The 22,365-nt window shown below is 33.2% G+C and overlaps 1 protein-coding gene across 4 annotated transcripts in view; it reads right to left on the bottom strand.

Moving 5' to 3' along the window:
* Samsn1 (SAM domain, SH3 domain and nuclear localization signals 1) overlaps positions 1–22,365 on the bottom strand; it is a 47,926-nt gene that overhangs the window by 18,897 nt on the left and 6,664 nt on the right. Inside the window, exons 2-4 of one of the 4 annotated variants that reach the window (XR_001231017.1) lie at positions 9,949–10,020; positions 5,842–5,994; positions 1,217–1,346 (exon numbers count right to left, since the gene is read on the bottom strand). Coding sequence is in view for 3 of the 4 variants with exons in the window: in XM_005375567.2 (XP_005375624.1) it covers positions 1,217–1,346; positions 5,842–5,991; positions 9,949–10,020 (352 nt within the window). In the remaining variant the exon portion in view is untranslated. The remainder of the gene's footprint in view (positions 1–1,216; positions 1,347–5,841; positions 5,995–9,948; positions 10,021–22,365) is intronic. The other 3 variants (XM_005375567.2, XM_013503806.1, XM_013503803.1) reach the window with 3 other exon arrangements.

Raw genomic sequence — 22,365 nt, forward strand, 5'->3', positions numbered from 1 at the left:
ACAGTACATAATTTCATAAATGTATGATAAGACAGAAATCGATAGCAAGAGTTTGGTCTTTGGGTGAGCAGTATTGATCACAAATGGTTAAAGCATAACATTACAAAGTTCCCTACAAACGACTGCAATTGTAGCAAAAATTCATTCCCTCCCCTCAGTGTTCCTTAGAATGGCCATTTTGAGGCAAAATTACTGTGTATAAGAAATGATACATTTGCTTGTCTTGTGAGTGTGAAGGAAGGTGGAAGTGTGTTGGGATATCTGAACCCCCCAAGTAGTTTGAAATTGTGGACTTTTAAAATAGTGTCCCATCAAAATAAAGTACTGCTCCAAATCCTTGTTTCCTGATTTTCTTTCTAATCTTGATGCTCAGAAAGAAAAGAGTGACTTTCTATTGCTACTTGCCCCAGGGCAGGCAAGGATAGGTCCCAGGGGAAATGCCTCTCTTTTTTTTCCCATACTAATCTTCACTCTCTCCTCATTGCCCTCACAAGCTGGATTTTTAGTGTTCTGATCAAGGAAGGAGCAGCCCAAGCTACACCATCAATCATTACAGAAGTAATGTAAAGATGTTTGAGAAGCTCCTCATTTTTATATGAACTTGGATAAAAGAAAAATTATTGCATCTAACCACAGAAATTAAGCGTATAAGATAATATGTTAAGCAGGGAACTATCACCTAATGCCCTTCTTTGAGTGATGAACCCAGTTCAATTCTAGCTAACAAGATTTTGCCCATGATAAGAATCACTACTTAGAATTTTCAAACGTTCACCAGAAATGAATACTTATCAAATCTGAATTTGATACACATAAAAATAATCCTTCAAATGTCTCTGCATTAGATTATTTTCACATTAACTCTTCTGCGTCCAATAGGAAAACAGCAGTAAAAGTCATTTGAAACATCTGGTCCTTTTGAACTCAAGTAACAGATTTAATTATCCAGCACAACTATCTGGGAGCACATCCCCAAGAACTCTGCTGAGTATAGCACTAAAAAGTATTGAACCATATATAATTCAAATATATTATATGTTGCTTTGGATGATAGTAATGCCATGTAGATTCAATGCACTTCGCTATTTTTTATCAAACAACTGGAACCTTGTTACTAATTTTATATACAAGCCCCAGAGGGGAAGATTTGTTGTTTTATAATTACTTTAACCCAGACCTCACAGCTAGGATGGTGCCCTTTCTTCATTAGCCTTACTTGATGAGCTTTGCCCGCTGTAGAGACTATCCATGGAGTCACTGGCTTTGAGCGAGACCTTCTCCGTGTGGGTCCCAATCATGGGGTCACTGTTCCGACATGGCAGAGCATCCTCTCCATCTTCTCCATCCTTTAGAAAAATGTATCAGAGGTTAAGTGTGGAGAGCACATTTCCATGGAGATGTTCACTGCATGCATTGATTTAACAAACAAGACATATTTTAGCAATAAAATACTTAGGAATACATCAGCATAAAATATGAGTGTCATTAATCTTTATTTCAATTTCTAGTGAAACATTTTAAAGTATACTTGGAAAAATTCCTTAGATGAGACATTTCTTATTGTGGAATTTGACTGCATTTATGAAGGCTTATTTCTGCAAATTAGGATGAATATCCTATCAAGGCTATTTAATCAGAAAGGTTAGATTTATTGAAATCTGTGCTTTATCTGCTGAAGCACTTTTCTCTCTTCATGTTCTCCTTCTCCATGTTCGCATTTTCATCTATTCATCGCCATTGCTAATCCTTTGAGACCAGATACTACAGGTTTAAACTCTGCACAGTTGTTTCATGTCAGCTTTTTGCACCCTACCAGATCACTAGGTATGAATAAAACATGCACACTTTGCAATTCTAAAGCAAAGCTTATCTAAGGAGCTTTACAAATCTCATACCGTGCTTGCCACCTAGTCAAGTGAAAAGCAAATCTTGCATAAAATTAGAAAAGACAGACAATTTCAAAACAAATTACATTTTCTTGAAAACATCTCCAATGTTTTCCATATTTAGTTTGGACAAAGACTGCAAATTTAATATTCATCAGAATGGAATTCAATATGCTCATTTTGAGCATTTCTAAGCATTGATAAAACTTAAGAATATGCATATGATGTACGTTTGCTTTGATTCTAACCATTCTTTTATTTATTCATTCAGTCATTCAATTCAGCTTTATAGAACATCTCTTAGGCATTTAGCGCTGCTCTAGGAACTGGGAATTTGTGGTAAACAGTGTAATGGGGTAGCTTATCCCTTGCTGCAATGAGTTGCATTCTAGTGTATAAGGCAATTTACATGCATAGCTGTATGTGCACGTGTGGTTACAGTATTTGGAGAGGTGTGTAACAAAATAACCAAGGAAACTTCAGAGGACTATAAATGCTATGTCAGAAATAAAACTGGGTGATCTGAGAGAATAAGTACCAGGGCTAGGGTAAAATGAAGGATGATTGATTTAGAAGGATTACTCTCCAAAGATCTCTACTGTAAGGTAATATTTGTTTTGAGTTATTGACCTGAGATGTAAGAAGATATGCCTTAAGTGAAGCATTAGAAATAGACTTCTAAGCAAAAAGAACAATAAGAACGAAATATCTGAACTCCCAAATACCTTGGATTGTACAGACCAATGAAAACAGGGAAAGGACAATATTGACATATGAATTCAGAGAAATAGATTAATGCCAGTTCATTAAGAGCTTTGTAGACCCTGGGTGGTGTCCATGGAAATGTACTACTTAGTTCTCTTGCTGTGAGAAACTGCATTATTGACTGAACTATACATTGTGTGAAGGACGTGAAACTTGGGGGTCAAGAAGAAATGCCAAATTTGAATATGGTTTGTCTTCTCAAAAAATCATGTTGGAGTTTAATCCCCATTGTGAGATATTGAGAGGGGGGAATTTAGTGTTTTGAGATGGGTTCTGAAAGGCAATTAGGATTAGATAAAACCAGCAGGGGGAAGCCTCCATAGCTGAATACTGGCGGCTTTCCTAGATAAGGGAGGCAAGAAAACATGTGTGTACACTCACTCTTTCTCATCGTGTGATAACCTGAACCATCTTGACACTCTGCCCCCAGGAAAGTTATCAGCAGATGTGAGCCTTTGATCTTGAGCCAAAACTATGAGCCAAAATAAAACCACTTTTCTTCATAACTTAGCCTGTCTATGATTTTGTACTATTAGCCAAAGAAAATGGACAAATACATTGACAGTTCTAGTTACCCCCCCACCACTCTGTACCCAGCACAGTATTATTATTGAAGCAATATTCTTTCCCTATAACTGAAAAAGTCAGAGTGTTATCTGCGCTCATGCCATGGGACGTGAGGCTCTTCCAATGGAAAACTTTGGTTCACAGTTTGCCATCAATCTGCCAAATTTTTCTTAGAACTGGGTTGAAGTCTGAAATTCTCTGTAACTGAACCTCTTTCCTTCCTTTTATCCTTTTACAGGGGTCAGATTTAGACTGCAGTCAAAACACTTTTCCTGCCCATATTTTTCTTCCTTTCCTTTGCCCTTTGCAAAAATTTCACCCAATAAATATTTAGTGTCTCTCTTCCCTTCTTAAGTTCTGCTCCAATGTCCCAATTGAACGTACTATAGTAAGAGTACTTTGAGGATATTGAGAAGTTTTAAGTAAGGACATGATGTGTTCTGATTTCCCTCTTTCATATATCTTCTAGCTTTCATGTGGAGAATGCGTTTTATGGGCAAATGAATGGAAGAAGGGGAGGCAATGAAGTAGCTATGGTAATCCAGTCAACAGTAGTTAATTATGCAGTGTTCAATAGGAACCATTTGCATAGAGACTAGAATCAATATGATACATTTATTAACGAATGTGAAAAATGCCAGAAAGTTGTATAGTAGTAATGATTCTTAGGTTTTCTTCTCTCTCTCTGGCCATCTCAATTTCTCTTTCTCATTGCTTGTGTCTAGAGTAAAGATAATGGTATCTGTTGTCACTGGCAATATTAAATAAAAACTGATGGTATGCTTGTAGAAGTGTAGAGGGTCACTATTTCAATTTTCGGTATATTAGGTTTCAGCAATATGTTGGACATCTAAGTGATGATACCAAATATAAATATAGATTAATTATCTATAAATATAATACATAAGTAAAGAGGACATATACATAATATATATAGGTGATATACTAATATTATTCAGCAGAATAGAATCAAGGGTCAATAAATAAGCCCATATATTTATGATTTATAACCATACATGGTGAATTGAATTTAAGCAAGGGTGCTGAGACAATACAATGGGGAAAGAATGGTCTTTTCAATGAGTGAAACTGGGACAATTTTCTATTCATGTATAAAAGACTGAAGTTGGATTTCTGTTATATAACATAAAAAACTTAACTCAGGATGGATCATATACCAAAGTGTAACATTTATGACCATATGATAAATAATGGTTTCTTAGGCAGTGTGCCACAAAGTATAAGTTACAAAAGTTAAAAACTTAGAGAAACTCATTACAGCTAAATTATAAATATTTGTGCTACAAAGAGTAGTAACAGGAAAGTAAAATTAAAATTCACATAAAGATGGAAAATGTTTTTATATTACAAGTCAGACATCTGATAAAAGATATACTTAGAATACATCACATTTAAACCTGAACACTAAAAAGTTAAATCAATTTAAAAATGAATAAGAAAAAAAATGGATAAGAGATTTAAACACTTCTTCAAAAAGATATAGTTATGGGCAAGCACCTGAAAACATTCTCACATGTAATGCCGCAACCAGTGTTAATTTCCTATCACCTTGTTTTGAAATCCTGTATCGTTTTCATTATTTTTATGTTGCTTTGTTTGTCTTTGTTTTTGCTATTTTGTTTTTGTTCTTTTCTCTTTAATATAAAAAAAAGAAAATATTCTCAGGATCTTTAGTCATAAAAATGTATGTAAAAATCACAATGAGATTCCGCTTCACTTCTATGAAATAGTTAGCATTAAAAAGCAAACAAAAAACCCTGACAATAATAAATATTAGCAGGGATGTGGACAAATGAGAATCCTTTATACCTTGCTAGAGTAATGTGAAAATGATGCAGGTGCTTTGGAAGATGGTTAATTTTTGAAAATATTAAAAGTATAGTTACCATATGCCCAAGAGTAATACAACATATTTCCACACACACACAAAAAAACAAACAGAAGTGTTTGCAGCAGCATATTCCTGGCAGTTCAAAAATAGAAACAACCTCAAGCATCTATTTAATGTTGAAACGACATGGAAATTGTGGTTTATCTAGAAAATAGAATAGTATTTGCAATACAAAGAAATAGTGATGCATTTGACAGAAAAATGGCACATTGTTCTTCATGTGGTAGATACATGGTCTTCCTGATTCTCAATCACTTCTATTAAAATGCTGATATTAAACTAGGCATGGTTGTGGATGCTGTAATTCCAGCAGTCTAGGAGGCTGAGGTAGGAGGTTCAAGTTTGAGCCTAATCTGGGCGACTTAACGCCTCAGGGAAGTTATATCCCCAAATTAAAAAAAAGTGATAATATATGTATTTTCTCCTTTTTCCATGAAAGAAGACAATTAATTTGAAGATGGAGAAGGAGGAGGAGAGAGATAACAGATGGCTACCCTGGATGTGTAGGGAGAATATTAAAGTGAATAACTTTGGTACTAATATTTTTCTTCCGTCCAATTTTTGGGCATGATGACTGAGAAAGAAATATATGGTTAAAGTTTGCTTCATAAAACAACAAAAACTTATAGCCACATCCAGAAGAAAACGCTATGGAATATTTTTAGAAAAAAATTAGAAGAAAAACACACATGATTAACAATGTGCTCCTACCTTTTCTTCAGAAAGGGCTTTGATGTACTTTTTCCCCACTTTCTTCTTCATTGTCCAGGAAATAGCTCTCATTTTCTTACTCAGACTTCCTCCATTATTTGAAGTTTTGTTTTGTTCTCCATTTTCAGTTTTGGGTTCCCCTTCATGTACCTGCTTCACAAATTTTTACAAAACACAAAATAATAAAGTATTAAGAAAAGCAGTGATTTGAAAACATTGTTAAATGTTGCCAGTTTGTGTGCTTCTTAAAAACACTGAATAGTGACTTTTAAAATACCAAACAATCTGGGAAAAATGCATATTTTTAGAGTCATCTATGCCTGGTTACCTGGTTACTTCAGAGAGTCCTATTTACGACATTTTCTTTCCTTTTGCTTTGCAGCTCTGAGATTTGAACCCAGAACACTGTATATGCTAGCCAAGCTCTCCAACTGAACTATTTTCCGTACTCTATATCCAAAGTTAATTTTGAAAATTTGGGCTATTTTTAAATGTAGTTTTTTGTGAAGAAGAATTTTAAACTTTCTTGTTTTTCAGATGAGAAAATAGAAGTAGATACCACACATGACAAGTGAATATGTCTACGGGGATTGGAGATATTTTATTGGCAGGTTTAGAAAGGCTGTAAGATCTGCTTGCATGGAATGAATACTAAAATGGCCTCTTGATTCCATAGAAATTGAGATGGTCATAGTTACTTTTAAGATATTTTGTAGCATGTTAAAATAAATGAGAACTTGCAATGTTTTCTCTTTTCAAGTAAAACTATATGAACATTTTCCACTTTCTCAAGCAATAGTGAATATTATTTGATTCCATCCATTAGTACAGCAATCTAAGGAATCCCTCTGCTCTACTTATTAATTCTCTTAGTTGGACTGGTTCTGCCCAGTGCTTATTAAGAAATTTCTTAAAGCAATGACTTCCACTTAACAGAATAAAACACAAAGTTTTCACATCACACAAAACTCAATAACATGACATAAAACAGTGACACAGTATAATTACTATATTACATGTTATAAAATGATATATGTTATGGAATCTATATGAAATAAAATATCATCATTACTTCACTGGTAGCTAGTTCTCAGATCTCCTTTGCTGACTACACCAGTGATTTTGACCATTTGATCCCCAGGTCAAAAACATCAGCATTTTGGGGGGACAAATTATATTTTAAAAATCTCTTCTCTGTGACACACAGAGGCACACTAAAGTTTGAAAATAACTGTACTAAAGTACTGACAGGATAATCTCACTGCTCTCTATCAGTTACTGACCAAAGTCTGTACCTATCTTTGCCTTAGATTCCTTAAATATCCACAAATTTCTGCCTTAAATCATTCATTTCTATTCACATATCATGTAGCCAGACAGCAATTTTCTAATTGATCATTCTTCACACTTGTCCAAACATCCTGTTTGTTTAACCTGATTTATTTTTTCCTAAGCACTTAATAGTACTCAATAATATTTCTTTGTTCATTCAATTATTTTCTGTATCTTCCATTTGTTGTATGGTTCATAATAACGGAGATTGTAACTGTTCTCTTTATTCTGAATGTCTAGAATACTTCCAAGCACACAACTGGTGCTCAGTACCTTTTGAATAAAGGTATTAAAAGTCCTCATGTAGAACTTTTGAGCGTATTTTTTCTTGGAGGACATATTTGGGTTACTCATCCTTACTACCTCAAATTTGTAGGAAATGAAATTTGAAGGTCATGTAGTCTAGCACTGCCCCCCATTTAGATAAATGTACAGCCAGTTATTCCCTGAATATAAAAAATGATGAGAAATGTCTCTTTAGTGAACTTGAATATTTTAATATGAAAGTTTAAACACATAGTTAACATCATTATTAATCAATATTATGTTTTGCTTCATATCTTACCCTAAATTGCCTATGATAAATATGAATAGACAGCCAATTTAAGCCCTCATTGCACTTTATTAATTTCTACATTCAAGGTTATAAAGGCAAAGATTCTTTACTTAATTCAAAAGCTCTGAATAAAATATAATTTTGAAGTGCCTTAAAAATTTAGTTAGCCTTTTCCTTCTCTGTTCTTGCTGCATATTTTATATCTTCCATAAAAATTATTTTACTAAAACAAATGTAAAAGTTCATTATTTTTTTCTTACTAATGTTTACTTACCATTATATGTTTCAAAAAGAAACTACAATTTTTATTTATTATTTATCAATATTTATAGAAACTTCTAAAAAGCTATGCTCCTATATTATAAACTTTAACATCTTTTCCTGTTCTGTTCTTGATAGCCTGAACCACATTTCCATCTAGACATTTATTTATGGTTTTGTAGGTTCTGGTGCCTCTTTAAGAAGTGTCTGAACCCTAGACTTCAGGATTCAGGAAGTAAACATTTTCTCCTCTAATTGCAATAATTCCTAAGTGACTGATGGAAATATTGCCATAGATTAGACATTTCTTGAATAGATATAGAATAAATGATGGATTTCTGAAAAATGTGCTTAACTACTTTATCAGGTTATCTATAATCTTTCACAAATTATTAGCTGCTGTAATTTATCAACAAACCTGAATAGACCTGCATTACTTTTGTAGGTTTACTCTGGAATTGTGAAGGTTTACTCTGGAACTGTAGAATATAGCAGGTATAATTAGGGAGAATTAAAAGCTCATCCAAGACTGTATTCTTGTGGGAGAGTAGAGGATCACTATTTCAGTCTTGGGTATATTAAGTTTCATTTAATATATCCAAAACTGGGGCTAGGGATTTAGCCCAGCGGCACAGTGCTTGCCTGGCAAGCGCAAGGTCGTGAGATTGATTCCCGGTACAGAAAACAAACAAACGAACACCAAAATAAGGTAAATGTCTGGAAATAACAGAAGTCTCTGTCTCTGTCTCTTTCAGCTTTATTAATTACATTATTTATAATTTTGTTAATATTAATACACCATATAGCTGTAAGTTTGTCGGTCTATAAATACTTAGACAAATAAAACAGATATATATATATATATATAAATTAAAGGGGACATATATAAACATTAATCATATATGTTAAAATGGAGATATTTATGAAGTAATAATAAATAACATTTCATTTCTATTTATTTTGTCTAGAATATTCCTTCTTGAAATTTTAAATATTAAAATACTATAAACAAGCATAAGTAGATAAGTATAAAGTTTACATTCTACAATCTATTTTCCAAAAAATATGTACCACTTGGGAGGTTGCTGAACCTGGTTATATAATAAACATGTACTGTATTTTCAATTTTTTGCAATATACATCATACTATTGTTTTATTGATTGTTCCTTTCATTAATTGCTTGTCACAAGCTGCCTAATTGATGAGATAGTATCACAGAATTGCAAATTTTGGACTCAGAAAAGTGGCTCATCACTTAGTAACTCTTATGTAAAACTAATTTTATTCAATATAGCAATCATTATTTCTTCAACAGTGAAATAGAAATACTAATAGTTCCTATGTTACCGGAAAATAAAATGTTAGCATTACTCTTACTTCATGGTAATTGCTCAATTAAATATAGGTATTATATCATTGTGCAAATTTAGATTTATGGAAAGGATTTCTTAATCTACATCTAACTTGTGTACAATTTGCAGATGTGTATGTAACAGGCACTAATGAGGTATAACATGCATGTAACAGGAATGTAAGAGTACATTTGAGTAGCCATGTGCTCATCTTAAAAAATTTACAGTCAAGTCACTTGATCATTTCTTAATTTAAATCAGTTATACACTATATAATTATATGTGCATAGACAACATACATATATGATGTTTATTTATGTTAATACTGAGGAACTTTGAAATTGTAGTGTCACTTTGAGTTGCAGCTAGCTCTGTCAACTTACATCCTGCCTTCTCAAATATCTGGTAGGCTTCTGAGATAGGTTTTACCTTAGTGCCCAGTATGGTACTAAAAAGTAAATAATTGTTAATTCAAAAATATACATACGGCTGTAATATGAAGACATATTTATTCACTTTACTGTATTTTGCAAAATTGATATTACTTTTATGATGTTTTATTTTATGTTTATGTAACATTCATAAAAATAGAATAAAACACTAACCTCAGTTGACTCATCTGGTTTTGAAAATGAATTATTGCGAAAACGATCAAAATTCCCAAAACTGCTGCTGCGCTATAAAATTGAGAAGGAAAAGTAAAGACAGTTAAGGTTTGTAACTCTCACTCCTAAATATAATAAATAGATTATATGTTGCATATACAGGCTATAAAAAGCTCTCCTCTGCAATATCAAAAGGCATAGAAGGTGTAAATATTATTAACATTTTTATTTATAGTGGATAAAATATCTTCCATGCTTTATGTCATAGTATTAAGCCCTTTAGAAAAATCTGTTTAATTATTTTTATTATAGCATTACTTCTTTTAAGAGTAATACTATAATATATTGAATACTCTAATAAATGAAATACTATAATAAATTGAATTCCAACCTAAGCCTTCTTAATTTTTTAAGATTAATTTTATTGGCACATTTTAGACATACATAATGGTAACATTCATTCACAGGGAATTTGTTCTTGTACATGACATATCTTGAATCTTCTTTTCTCCCTTCCTCCTCCCCTCGCTTCAACCCCTCTTTTCTTCCTTGTTTACAAAAGCTTTGGTTCCATATTTCCTTCTATTATCTTTTTTCCTTTTCCCTTCATTCCTTTCACCTTCCCCCTCTCTAGTTCCCCTTTCCATTTGAGCATTTTCTTCCCATTTTACAATATTTATTTTATACATTTGGGTTCTTGAGACATTTTTTATTATTTTAAAGAGAAAGGAACAAAAATAAAATAACAAAAACAAAGACAAAAACAAAACAACATAAAAACTATACAGAATTTCAAAACAAGATGACAAGAAATCAGCAATGATTGTTGCACTACTTAGTGTTATCTTTAAATTAGTTGCTCAGATTACCAGATATAGGTATGCAAGATTGATCAAACAATTAAACATTAACTGTTCCTTTCAATGAACCAATAGACTCTACCTAAAGACTCCTAGGGACTTCTTTTAATGAATGGATAAGAATGAATGATGTGTTTTTGTAATATGTACAAAGTATGTTTTACTAACTCATTTCTAGCAAGTAGTATTAATAAACTAATAAACAAATACCAAAAACCAAACAACAAAAACACAAGTACCTAAGTATATCCCCCACTGTACCTCACAAAGATCAAGGTTGTTAAAGAATAAAAATGAACACAAGTGCATTTATCATTACTAATTCTTGGTAATTTGCAATTCTCTGCTGGATATCTGAGAGAGAATGCACATAGAGAGTTAATAAATTGAAGAGAAACACACAGCCTAAACCTGGGAATAAAACTAATTTTTTACCACTTTTAGCATGGAATTACAATTTACTGATTTTAAAAACAAGCTTAATATTGTTAATAGGAGATTATTCTGTTGAATACAGTTTGCTTACAAGGCTAAATCTGTGTTCCTGTGGAACTCATTCTACACAGGCAATTATAAATAATCCAGGTAGGTTCTCTAAACACATCTTCAAAATTCTTTGCATTTGAGCCAACAATTGGTAATTCTTCACAATGTATTTAATTTTATGCATTATATGGGATTGTGGATATCTGATCTTAGGTTCTTTCATAAATCCCATGATTGTATCCTCTCCTAAGAACTTAAGCTCGTTTTGAACTCATCATACTTTTTAAAAAGCTGATGATACTGAAAAGATGACCTAAGTAATTTTGGAAAATTATTAATGGAAGTCAACAAACTGCAGAAACTAGCATTGTCTCTCAGAAATCACAGCCCCTTTCAGTTAAGTTGGTTTCACAAGTCCTAGTCCTTAAGCATGCTCCTACATGTGACAAGGGCTTAGCCGGACAGACACTGTGCTGCAGATCATCACGTGACAGATGAGGACTGTGGTAGACACAATTAACACCATTAGCGGACTTGCTACCCTTGCTGAACAAGCCCGTCATCACCTCTTGCTTGTGCAGAGAGGCAAGGAGAAGGACTGAAATTGAGCCCCACACTGGGAAATGCCTGTTCTTCTCCTGTAGAGCTTACTAGCCTAGAGGGACTTCTTAGGGCATTAATTACATCAATTTCCCTTCTAGGTGTTTTCATCAAGTCATCATTGCTAAGAGATCACAGAAGGGAAATGAGGTCTTGTTGTCCTTCTTATAAACATTCTGCACACAGGAAATCTATTACTCTGCCATATACTTAAAAGAGTCTTACAGCCTATTAGAGCCCATCCCTTTGGCAATTCTGTAGCCTACACCCAGCCTGCCTCCTGATTATTAAATTTTAATAAGAACTACAAAGTGATCTCCACTACTGGATAATGGGTTGTACTGCAAAGGAGGGCACAGATGAGACTCACTTCAGCATTTTTTGACACTATCATCTCCCATTAAGTAATCAATAGTCACCACCTTTTAAAATTAATTCTCCTCCATTATATCAATAAAGAAAAGAAGATTTAGGAGTAGTGGTTTAAGAAAGATGTACATCTGTTACTTTGGGTTTTGTCAGTCTTCTCAGCAACGTTAAGTCAAAAGACTATACTAAGCAATTCTAGGACACTTTTAAGCAAATCTAAGTACTTAAGGAGACATTTAAAAAGTCCATTATTCTCTATACTAAAGCATAGTAACTTTCCGAGATAGTTGCACAAAGTATTTATAAGTCATGGCTTATGATGAAAAGGGATTTTTGCAGATGGGAAGAAGATCTAGAGATGAAGGGAGAGGAGATGGAAGGGGTCAGGAAACTAAAAAGTACGTATATGTACTAACTCCTCACAGTAAATGCACTGTTTATCATGAAAGTGTACTCATATAAAATATAAAAGAAATTGGTTCTTGTATATTATGAGGTATGCAATAGGAACAAATTCACAATTTCTCCCATCAAGTTTTGTGGTGAAAAGGGGAACCATGTGAATGCAAAACCTGCTTCCTACACAATAGTACTTAATAAGTGAGAATATGTTTGAATATTGATAATTTTGCATAAAAATGTTAGCAGATTAGATTTTGCAAATACTATCTGGGGCCAGCAGCTCCCACCAAGATAAAGCTATTATATAAACAGATAGGTGTCAATATAAAAATTAGCTTAAATAAAAATGTAATCCATATTTTAGAAAATTCTTTGGTTGTGTTGACATAGATTATATTTGTTCTTTATATTTTATACAAATGAAATGGAAGATAAAGACAAGAAAGGAAACAAAGCTTTTATACTTAACTACTAGATTTCAGGCAATACAGAGACAGAATCTTATTCAATGGCATCAAATGAAGGCAGTCAGTCAGAAAAAAATCAAGACAGTGAGAAACATAAGACACATAACTTGTTTTTTCAGTTAATTGAGAGGAAGAAAACATAAGTTAAGAAACTTTAAGAGTTAGACAAGCCAAATATAATCTGTGAAAAAATTAATGGTCTCATAAATTTATTAAGGAAATAATTCATAAAAATTCTTAATATTGATTAGGTTTAGTTATTTGGAAGTAAAGCTGTTAAAGAAAAATTTAATTTTTATTTTATCTAAAGTTGGTATGCACACTCTTCTTACATAAGTCTGTTTGGAGACTGCCTTTTTGAGACTGCGATTACATGGTGCAAATTACCTTAGCCTCCATAAAAATAGTGCTGAAGCTGATGTACTACTAAAATGTTTTCCGAAAATTTAAAATGCCTAACAAATTACTTAAAAGTGTGTGGGGTAAGGGGTCTGAGGGGATTAGAAATTTTTAAAAGGACAAAAAGTAATGAGGAAATATACAAGTGTTGGTTGTGTATTTCACTACACAAGTCAGTGAATAATATAAAGGAAGTTAAGACAATGCTGTTTTTAGAATAATTTTAAAAATTTCCCTACTTTTACCTAATAATTTTAATATTTATAGAATGTTAATTCATATGATAAAGCTGTCAGTGTTTTTAGAAATCATTTAGTCTTTCTCAATGAGGAAATTCTTGTAAGAACTTCAACTTGTAAAGAGATTTCAGTTTAAAATTTTTTTCAAGCTGAGGTACTCTCTGTTATGCCACGGCATTACAGAATTTTGATAATGTCTTTTTTTTTATAGAAATTTGTGATTTGAGCAAAATGACAAGTGTGGCAAAGCTAGTTTGATTAAAAATAAATGGAACTAAGTAGGTTTCCTGAAACAATGACCAGCCTGCATTTACAAACAAAGGAAAATTAGGGAGTCTCCTTCAGAAATGAAAATCAAGCTCTTGGCCGAAACCAGAACTTGTCTTATTTTTTTCCAGCCAGCAACTTGGGTTGATCAGATAAAAATCTCATCTTGAGAATGATTTAGTATATGAGTAAGGCACTGGTGGAAAAATTTCAGTCTATATCAAATAAAAATTTTGCATAAGTGAGTCAGACATCTGCAGTGTTTTGAAATATACTGGCAAATTAAAAATTATACATACTCCGCCAACAAGTTCTCACATCTTCTAAATATTGCTCATAAAGCGTTGGTAAGTACTATGCTTTTGAAAATCAGAAGTCTGTTTCGGCCTACCCTCGTATGAATATTCTATTACAAAATGCCAAATCCCAGTAATCTTGTCAGCCTTTCTCCAAAAGCATTCGAGGATTTAATTGTTCTAAGGCAGGTACTAAAATCTTTTGAAGAGTGTGAATCAAATTGAACTCACTTAAAATAATCTGTTACCATTGCCTCAGTGCTAAGTAATTAGACTATCATGTGGTGCCAGTGGAATATGCTGTGTGGAATGTCAGGAAACTGAAGAATAAAAATCAGCCAGAATTGTAAAATCTCATTTTCAATACTAACATTTTAACCCTCGGTAAAGGCAGCCCAGAGCTAAACTTGTATCAGTGCTCTAAATGTGCTTGATGTATATCTAGATTCTGAGAACAAAACTTAGTCTACTTGATCTCTCTGATTCAACACCTTTATATCAACTGCAAAATACCTAGAGGAAGTACAAAATTCAGTAGCTACTGTAGTTTTAAAAAGTGGTCAAAATTTCCATGTTAAAGCTTCCTTGCAGAAGTTAATGTAGTAATAAAATGCTGAAAACTTAAAATGCCTAACAAATAACTTCAAGGTGTGTGGAGTGGAGGGTAGAGGGGGTTCGAAAGTTTTAAAAGGACAAAACATGAGGAATGACCCATACCTTGCAATAGATCATAACTTGTATTCACTTCAAACTATTTAATGTAAAAAAAATGTGAGTTAAAAACTTTAGACATTTAAATTTTTCAATTTCATCTCTGCATAATGTACATCAGTGTCTCATTATTTACACTGTGTTCAAAGACTGTAAATCATGCCACATGTTTTGGAATTGAATAGAAATGATATAAAATGCATTTTTATTTATTTTAAGTACCTTTTTAAACAAAAGCACAATGTGGTAAAAATTAATCATTCAATGTGACTAACTCTTTAAAATATTATAAAATGGTATGTAAAAGAAACAAACAGCTTTAAAGCAATGTGACCAGTCTCACACCATCCTCCACTTCTGAGATGTTTAGTTTTCTTATTGTAAAGCTTCTACTTGGCCCACCTCTCCTATATTGCTTTATTCTGCCCTCTTTATTTTTTCTTTTTCTTTCTTTAACTACTACATTTCTAAACAAGTAGAGTAAATGGGCCTTCTTGATCCTCCTGGAGTTCTTTAACTATGCTCCCACTTCCTTGAAATGTTTAGGAATTTCTCTAAGAACCCCACTTTATCCCTCTTCTAGTCCATAGTCACTGTCCACCTACCTTTGGGGTGGAAGGCATGTGTGCCAACAGGAAGCTGTCTCTGCCACCTCTGGGCATCTGTTCAGGTCCTGCTTCAGAATCCTGTCCTTACACTGTTAAAATTTGTACTTGTTCAAAATGCAAAGTGAGCAAGTACAAATTTTAACAGTGTAAGGACAGGATTCTGTGTTGAACACATAAAGCAAAATGCAGTGCACCCAGTACACACAGACACACAGACTTCTAACCTGCACATCTGCTCAATAGTTTCTTGAGATCCTATTTTAGGATCTTTTCCCATTACTTCTACTCAAATATGTATTTATTCCCAAATGAAGTCAACTTTCATCTCTTTCGTCTCCAAATTCTTGCCTCTCCAATCATCTAATATCTCTTCACTAAACTGATTTTTCTAGAGTGCTCATTCTTATCATTTGTTCTCCCTGTACAAATGTAAAGATTGCTCCACATTTCTATGATGGTTTCCAAGCTCTTGCTATGTGCTTAGCTCCATGCCAAGCTAATCTATAATCATGTCGTTAAATGAAAGCCTGTTCCCTCAGTGCTACATACTGATTTCTTTAGTTTAAGGTAAGGAAGACTGAGGTTTACTATGCTGAAATAGTTTCTTCTTAGTCAACAAAATAAAGCCCAAACTCAGTATGTAGCACATTCATGATTCTTTATTGTTTCAGGCAATGCTGGTTAATCTAAGTAGAAATTCTAACACTTCATGCTGGCCACAATAAATACACTCATTTATGCTACTATACTCTTGTTCATGTTGTTTTCCTTTTAAGTGATGCTGACGTTCTTTCTCTTCCAAATACTCTCCCAGCCCATTATTATCAAGTCCCACTGTTGCTATGAAACCAGTTTCTGGTGTCATTGTTTGCATGATGGTTACCTTGGCTCATGAGTGCTAGAGCAGCTTTAGAGAAAATTCTACAATTCTCAGACAAGTGGGGACTGCAGTAGATGCAAAATGCTGCATCTTTCTTCAAGTTAAATGACAAAATGCATACATTTCAGAGATATAGTAAAGCAAGTTATGTTTGCTTTCATTATGTTACAATGAGTAAAAAAATAATTTTTTGTTTCACTAAACAGAATTAATTTTGCATAGTGCAATTTGTCCTAAAGAAACTAAGTAGCACTGGTAGATAACTATTGTCTTTGGGGTAAGGACTGTCTGTATGAACAAACACCTACTTTGGAGAAATTTTGCTCTACCAGTTTAATTGACTAAATCATTTCCACACAGAAGAGTCAATAAAGTCTTGTTTAGTTGAAAAGTGTGTAAGTATGGAATCAATTCTTATAAACAGATTATATGTATATACTAAGTAAGTGAAGTCAAAATGGGCAGTAGATATCAACTTGGAAATCTATATACTTAATTGAACAGTGTACAGAATGGTACATTACAATTATTACAAATTTTGGGAATAAAGTTAACAAATCAATGTAATTTGAATTTGCTTAACCATCTTAAAATTAAATCACTCTTAAAGGTTTTGTACTTGTTGACTGAAAGATTCATTACAATTCTCCACATACAAAGATGGTGATTGCCAAAATATAGACGAAAGAACAAAAAGAAGCTGGAACACACACTCTATATAAAGAAGATCATTGGGTGACAAAAAAAGTGACTATTATGTAGAATAATTCTGTACCAAAGTTTTAAAGAAGAGGAAGAACTACTGTCTCTAGTGAACATAATCATTTTGGTCACTACAATAGTGCTTCAGTGTTTGTTTATAAATGTTTCTTTTGCATTATAGTACCTGTTTGTGATACACAATGTCTCCCTTCATCTCAGGGAGTAGCCACGTGTACTTATCTCTTTTAATTTGCCTTCCTTCCCCCACATCTCTGGATCCCCTTCCCACATTAAAAAAAACAACAACTATCTCCCTGTTTCCTATTATCTTTTTTTTAAAAAATTACTTATATTTTAAGTTTCTCCTATAAGAGAGATTATGCTAATAGGAGAAATATTTAAGCCATGTGTCTGATTTACTTCACTTAGCATTTTGATTTCAAAGTGCATTCATTTTCCTATAAATGAATCAAATGTATCCTTTACAGTTGGGTGGTACTATATTACACACAAATACCACGTTTTCTTTACTCATCCGCTGGTGGATGTATCCACTGATTCCAAGTGTCTTTGTATTTGATGCAGGAACAAATTAACTGGAATTATCTGTTGTCTAGAGAGACTATCTCTCGAATCCAAAATTGGCAAGAAGGTTTACATGCTTGCACCAGGAGGTGTAGTTTGTTAAAAAGCCTTATGGAAGGCTGTGTTGGGAAGGATTCTGGAAACTTTTTCAGGCTTAAAGTTAAAAAGGTCATGATTTACCATGACCACAATGGTTACAGAATATAGTGAGTATCTGGGGAAAGAAGTAAGGAGAAGAATTCAGTTGACATATGTTTCATGCATTTGCCATTCTATCCTAAGATACTCCCCTGAGCAAATTTTGAAGTACTTTTTTTATACATATAATTTGATACAGTGAAGATAGTACCAAGGAAGGGTGATTGAAATTTCCAATTACCAAATCTTCACATTATCTTTCCCAAAGATTAAAAATTGAATTCATGATGTATATATTTTTTCTATTTACAATCAAATATTAAAGAACATTTTATTTGGTCATAGCACTGTCAGCCATTTCAATCCTTTCTAAATTTGAAAAACAAATAATTTCTGAATAATTCAGTGTAAATAGTTTTACACAAGGCCATACTGGTGACCATGGTAAAAGAATATAACTATTGGAAGAGGAAATTTTCAATACTGCTCTCAACAGGTCTGTTATACATTAATTATAAGCTTAAAAATCTTAAACTATAATCTTAACAAATAAATTTACTCTGGTTTTCTTAATAAATGGTTGATTCTTCTATTTGTACTACCTATTAATGAAATCAGATCATATATATTATGTGCAGTACATATCATTAATCTAAAAGACAACTATTAAAGAATAAAAGGGAAATTATGCCTATTCAATTTTAACATTAAAGGGGTTTAAATGACAAGAATAATCTGCTATCAGCCTAGTTAAATTGAACATCTTTCAGGATCTTATAGGTAAGCTCTTTTTTATTTTCAGCCATCTGAGAGAGAAAAAAATCCTAAAAAATTTTTATTAGCTAACCTGATAGAAGAATGTACAATACTTTTAAGGGTAAGATACTTTTAAAACATATTTAATAACTTAATACTTTGACTTAAACTGTATGTCCCTGAAAATTTGCCAAGTACACATATGAGTCATATGTCAATACCAAAAATCCTGTCAACCCAGTTTTAGAATTAAAATAAAATTTTGACAAAAGAGTAGACATCTGTAGTATCCATTACTTTGAAATCCCAGTTAAATAAAGATGTGACAATTGTGCTTGGAAAGTACAATCCGCTTAATAAACTTTCTCATCCAATTCTCTGGAACAAAACCTCCCTGCAACTTATATTAATCTTAAATATACTCTGTATTCATTTGTCCTCTGGGAACGTAGTAACCTTTCTAAAGGTCTCCCCAGGGGATATTTTAGTCACGCAGCCATCTCCTTGAACACAAGTAATGACAAACAATAAGCTAATTCTCAAAAAGTTTTTCTCTTAAAGTCATTTTTACTACGTTTAAATGAGTGTGCTTGATGCATGATTTTGGTGCCCCTGATTAATGGTCACCGCCAGCCCAGCTTCTAGAGTTGTAATGTTTCCGTGAGCGTCCCTCCAACAGAGCTCGACCATTAATCCAGTGGCATATGTCAGCTCAGCAGAACAAGGTCACTCTTCTGCTTCAAGGGGAACCTTTTTAGAAATAATAAAACTGACAGAAAGTTCTTTTTTGCATGCTTTATGCCACCTGAGGTTGAGTGCTGCAGTTAATATCATAAAGCTTATAAACATTCCCATCTTAGGCAACACCCGCTGCCACTAGACTTAGGAATTTTAAAGTTTTTTTTTTTCTTTTTTTTTTTTTCTTAGTAAGAACAGACATGTTTATGCAGGACAAATATATGGTACATAATCCTGAACAGGGAGAGAATGGGTGGAAAAAAATAGTAGTAAGTTTGTATTAGGATAATTGGAAGAGATGATTTAGTTCTTTAACTTCTTCCTAGTCAGTTACATTTATTTTACTTTCAGCAAATTTGGTTTTGTCTATATGAATATTTCAGTCAATGCAGGGGTAAATACTGAGAGTAGAAATGAGTTCAGTGTATGATAACTTCTTGACCTATAGTGTAATGTCAAAAAATTGAAGAATATTTTTCTATTGAGGACACCCCCCACTCCCTCACCAGTGGGTGTGCTTGGTTTCAGTGGATCCAGACAATGGCCCTCTACCAATTAATTGTACCACTGAGCTACAACCCCAGCCTCATCACCCTTTATTAGTATATTTTTAAAATTTCTGACATTTGTTTTATTGATAATGGCTACTTTAAAATTGATGAGTAATTATCATTAGACTTCATTATCTTAAATTAAATTGTGATTTGTAGATGTGCTAAGAAAGTAAATCAAGCGAAAGCTATGAGACCAAACATTAATTGAAATAAATCAGATGTGTAAGCTTGAATATCACATAGTTTATCTTAAAAAAACAATATATAACTAAAGTACAAAGTGAGATATAGGAAAAAACAGAGAAAAACAGTATTGTAATCTAGTGTGTACAATGGATCTAAAAGTGTACCTTAGAAAAATTGTCTTACATACTATATATATATATACATATATATATGGGCTATTAGTTTTGTTTTTAATTTGTATACATGATAATTAACTTTATAAGGTCTTATAAGATAAATAAATGAATCTGATGCTGGCAAAATGAAAAAGAGCATGGAAGGCTGGGGAAAAAATCAATTGAAATGTGTTTTATACCTGTACAAATTCCCTACAGTGAATGAAATCATTATGTGCTCCAAACATATACTAATAAAAATAAAAAAGAGAAATGCTTTTGAGAGATCACCCAGCCAAAAATATATGATGCCTATGTAATAATTAGTAATATAAAGAAAATATAATCATAAATGTTGCAAAATTTATATATTACTTAATATAAAATTAGTTACATAGTTTTAAAATGTAAAATAGAGAATGTCTGTACAATTTTAATTTTCTCTCTAAAATAAATAATTTATAATTCCATAGCCCAATGTATTATAAAATAAAATTTTATGCAATCTGCTTTGAATCTTACTCCAGGAATTTAAATCACTAAAATTTTGAAAAGTATAGCAAACCAATTTCATTGTTTTCTTGTCTTCACTTAATTACATTCAGAGAATATACTGCAAGTGATAATAGGTGGCAACCCAGTTCTACTCATCTCTGGAATAGGTCACTTCTGCAAATGACTAATATTTTCCATTAGTCATCCCTCTCTCATTATGCATAAATTCAGAAACCACTACGTGCTCTGTTTTGTAAATGTTTTTGTTGGTACCCAATATGTAATAGAAAGCACACTGAGTCAAAAAGTCAGACAGATTAAGTTGAATCCTCCTGAATTTCCCAAAATGTCAGGGATACAAATATGAATAATATACATCCCCTCCTGTTGATGGTGGGTTTAGTTGGGAGGACATATTACAATCAGCTGTGGCAAGGGAAACAATAAGGGTGTGGAACAGATTCTACAAAATTAGAAAAAAAGGAAGAGATTATTAAGCAACATATACCATGGGCTAAGAAATTTACATATGGTAGCTAACTTAATTCTCCTATAAACATTTTGCGACACATTTTAATACTTCCCATTTTCCAGATTACAACACTGGGGTTCAAAAGAGTCTTAATAAAATGTTCAGTGTCCCCTAGTAAGGAGATATCCAAATAGGATGTTCAAGTCCAGGCCTATATGATTTTAGCCTCTATTCCCTGCTGTTCTGCCAGAGGGCCCTGTTATTCTGTGCCTTCGGTAAGTGGTTGAGGCTTTCTGGAGAGGGTGACAATATAGCTAGGTATTCAAATAGAAAGGAGTTGTTGTATTCAGAAAACAACTGCATAGTAATATTTTAGGCAAAGGGAAGTAGAGACAAAAGTGTGAGAGTGGTCAGAGCAATCAGGAACATGGGCCTCAGTGAACCCAGTAAACCAGAATATCTGACTGGGGCACCAGACATAGGAAAGCAGCCCAGCTGAATTTATTATGTGATCACAAAACATGGGCCAAGGGGTAGAGCAGATGTACTAGCTTTTCATTAGTTTTCATATGGTTCCTGATGGAGGTCTAGTGGGATGCAGTAGATGTATGTTTCAATGAGAAGGAGAAGAGTGAACAATATCGGAGAGAATGCTGGACAGTGGGGGAAAAAGGGAGTAACTGCATGGGGAGTCCAGGTCAGATGTGGGAAAGCACACAGATCAGCTGAAAGTGGTGGTAACTGGAAAGAAAGGAACAGCTGAAAATAAAATCCTTATGTTCAGTTATCAGTAGCTTGGAAATTATGGTATGGGCGGACAGAATTGTATTCTCCCAAGTCTACACATTATGATCCTAACTCTTAGGACCTCAGAAGGTGATTAAATTTGGAGATAAGGCCTTCATAGAGATAATTAAATTAAAAACATGGCCACTAGGGCATGGGCACTCATCGAATCCTTCTGGTTCCCTATAAGATAATATGAGCATCCACAGAGAGAGACTCCAGGGACTTGCATGCGCAGAGAAGGAACCATCTGCTGGGCAAAAGGA

The sequence above is a fragment of the Chinchilla lanigera genome, unplaced genomic scaffold (assembly GCF_000276665.1).
Source record: "Chinchilla lanigera isolate Chin_1 unplaced genomic scaffold, ChiLan1.0 scaffold00006, whole genome shotgun sequence".
NCBI classification, from domain to species: Eukaryota; Metazoa; Chordata; class Mammalia; order Rodentia; family Chinchillidae; genus Chinchilla; species Chinchilla lanigera.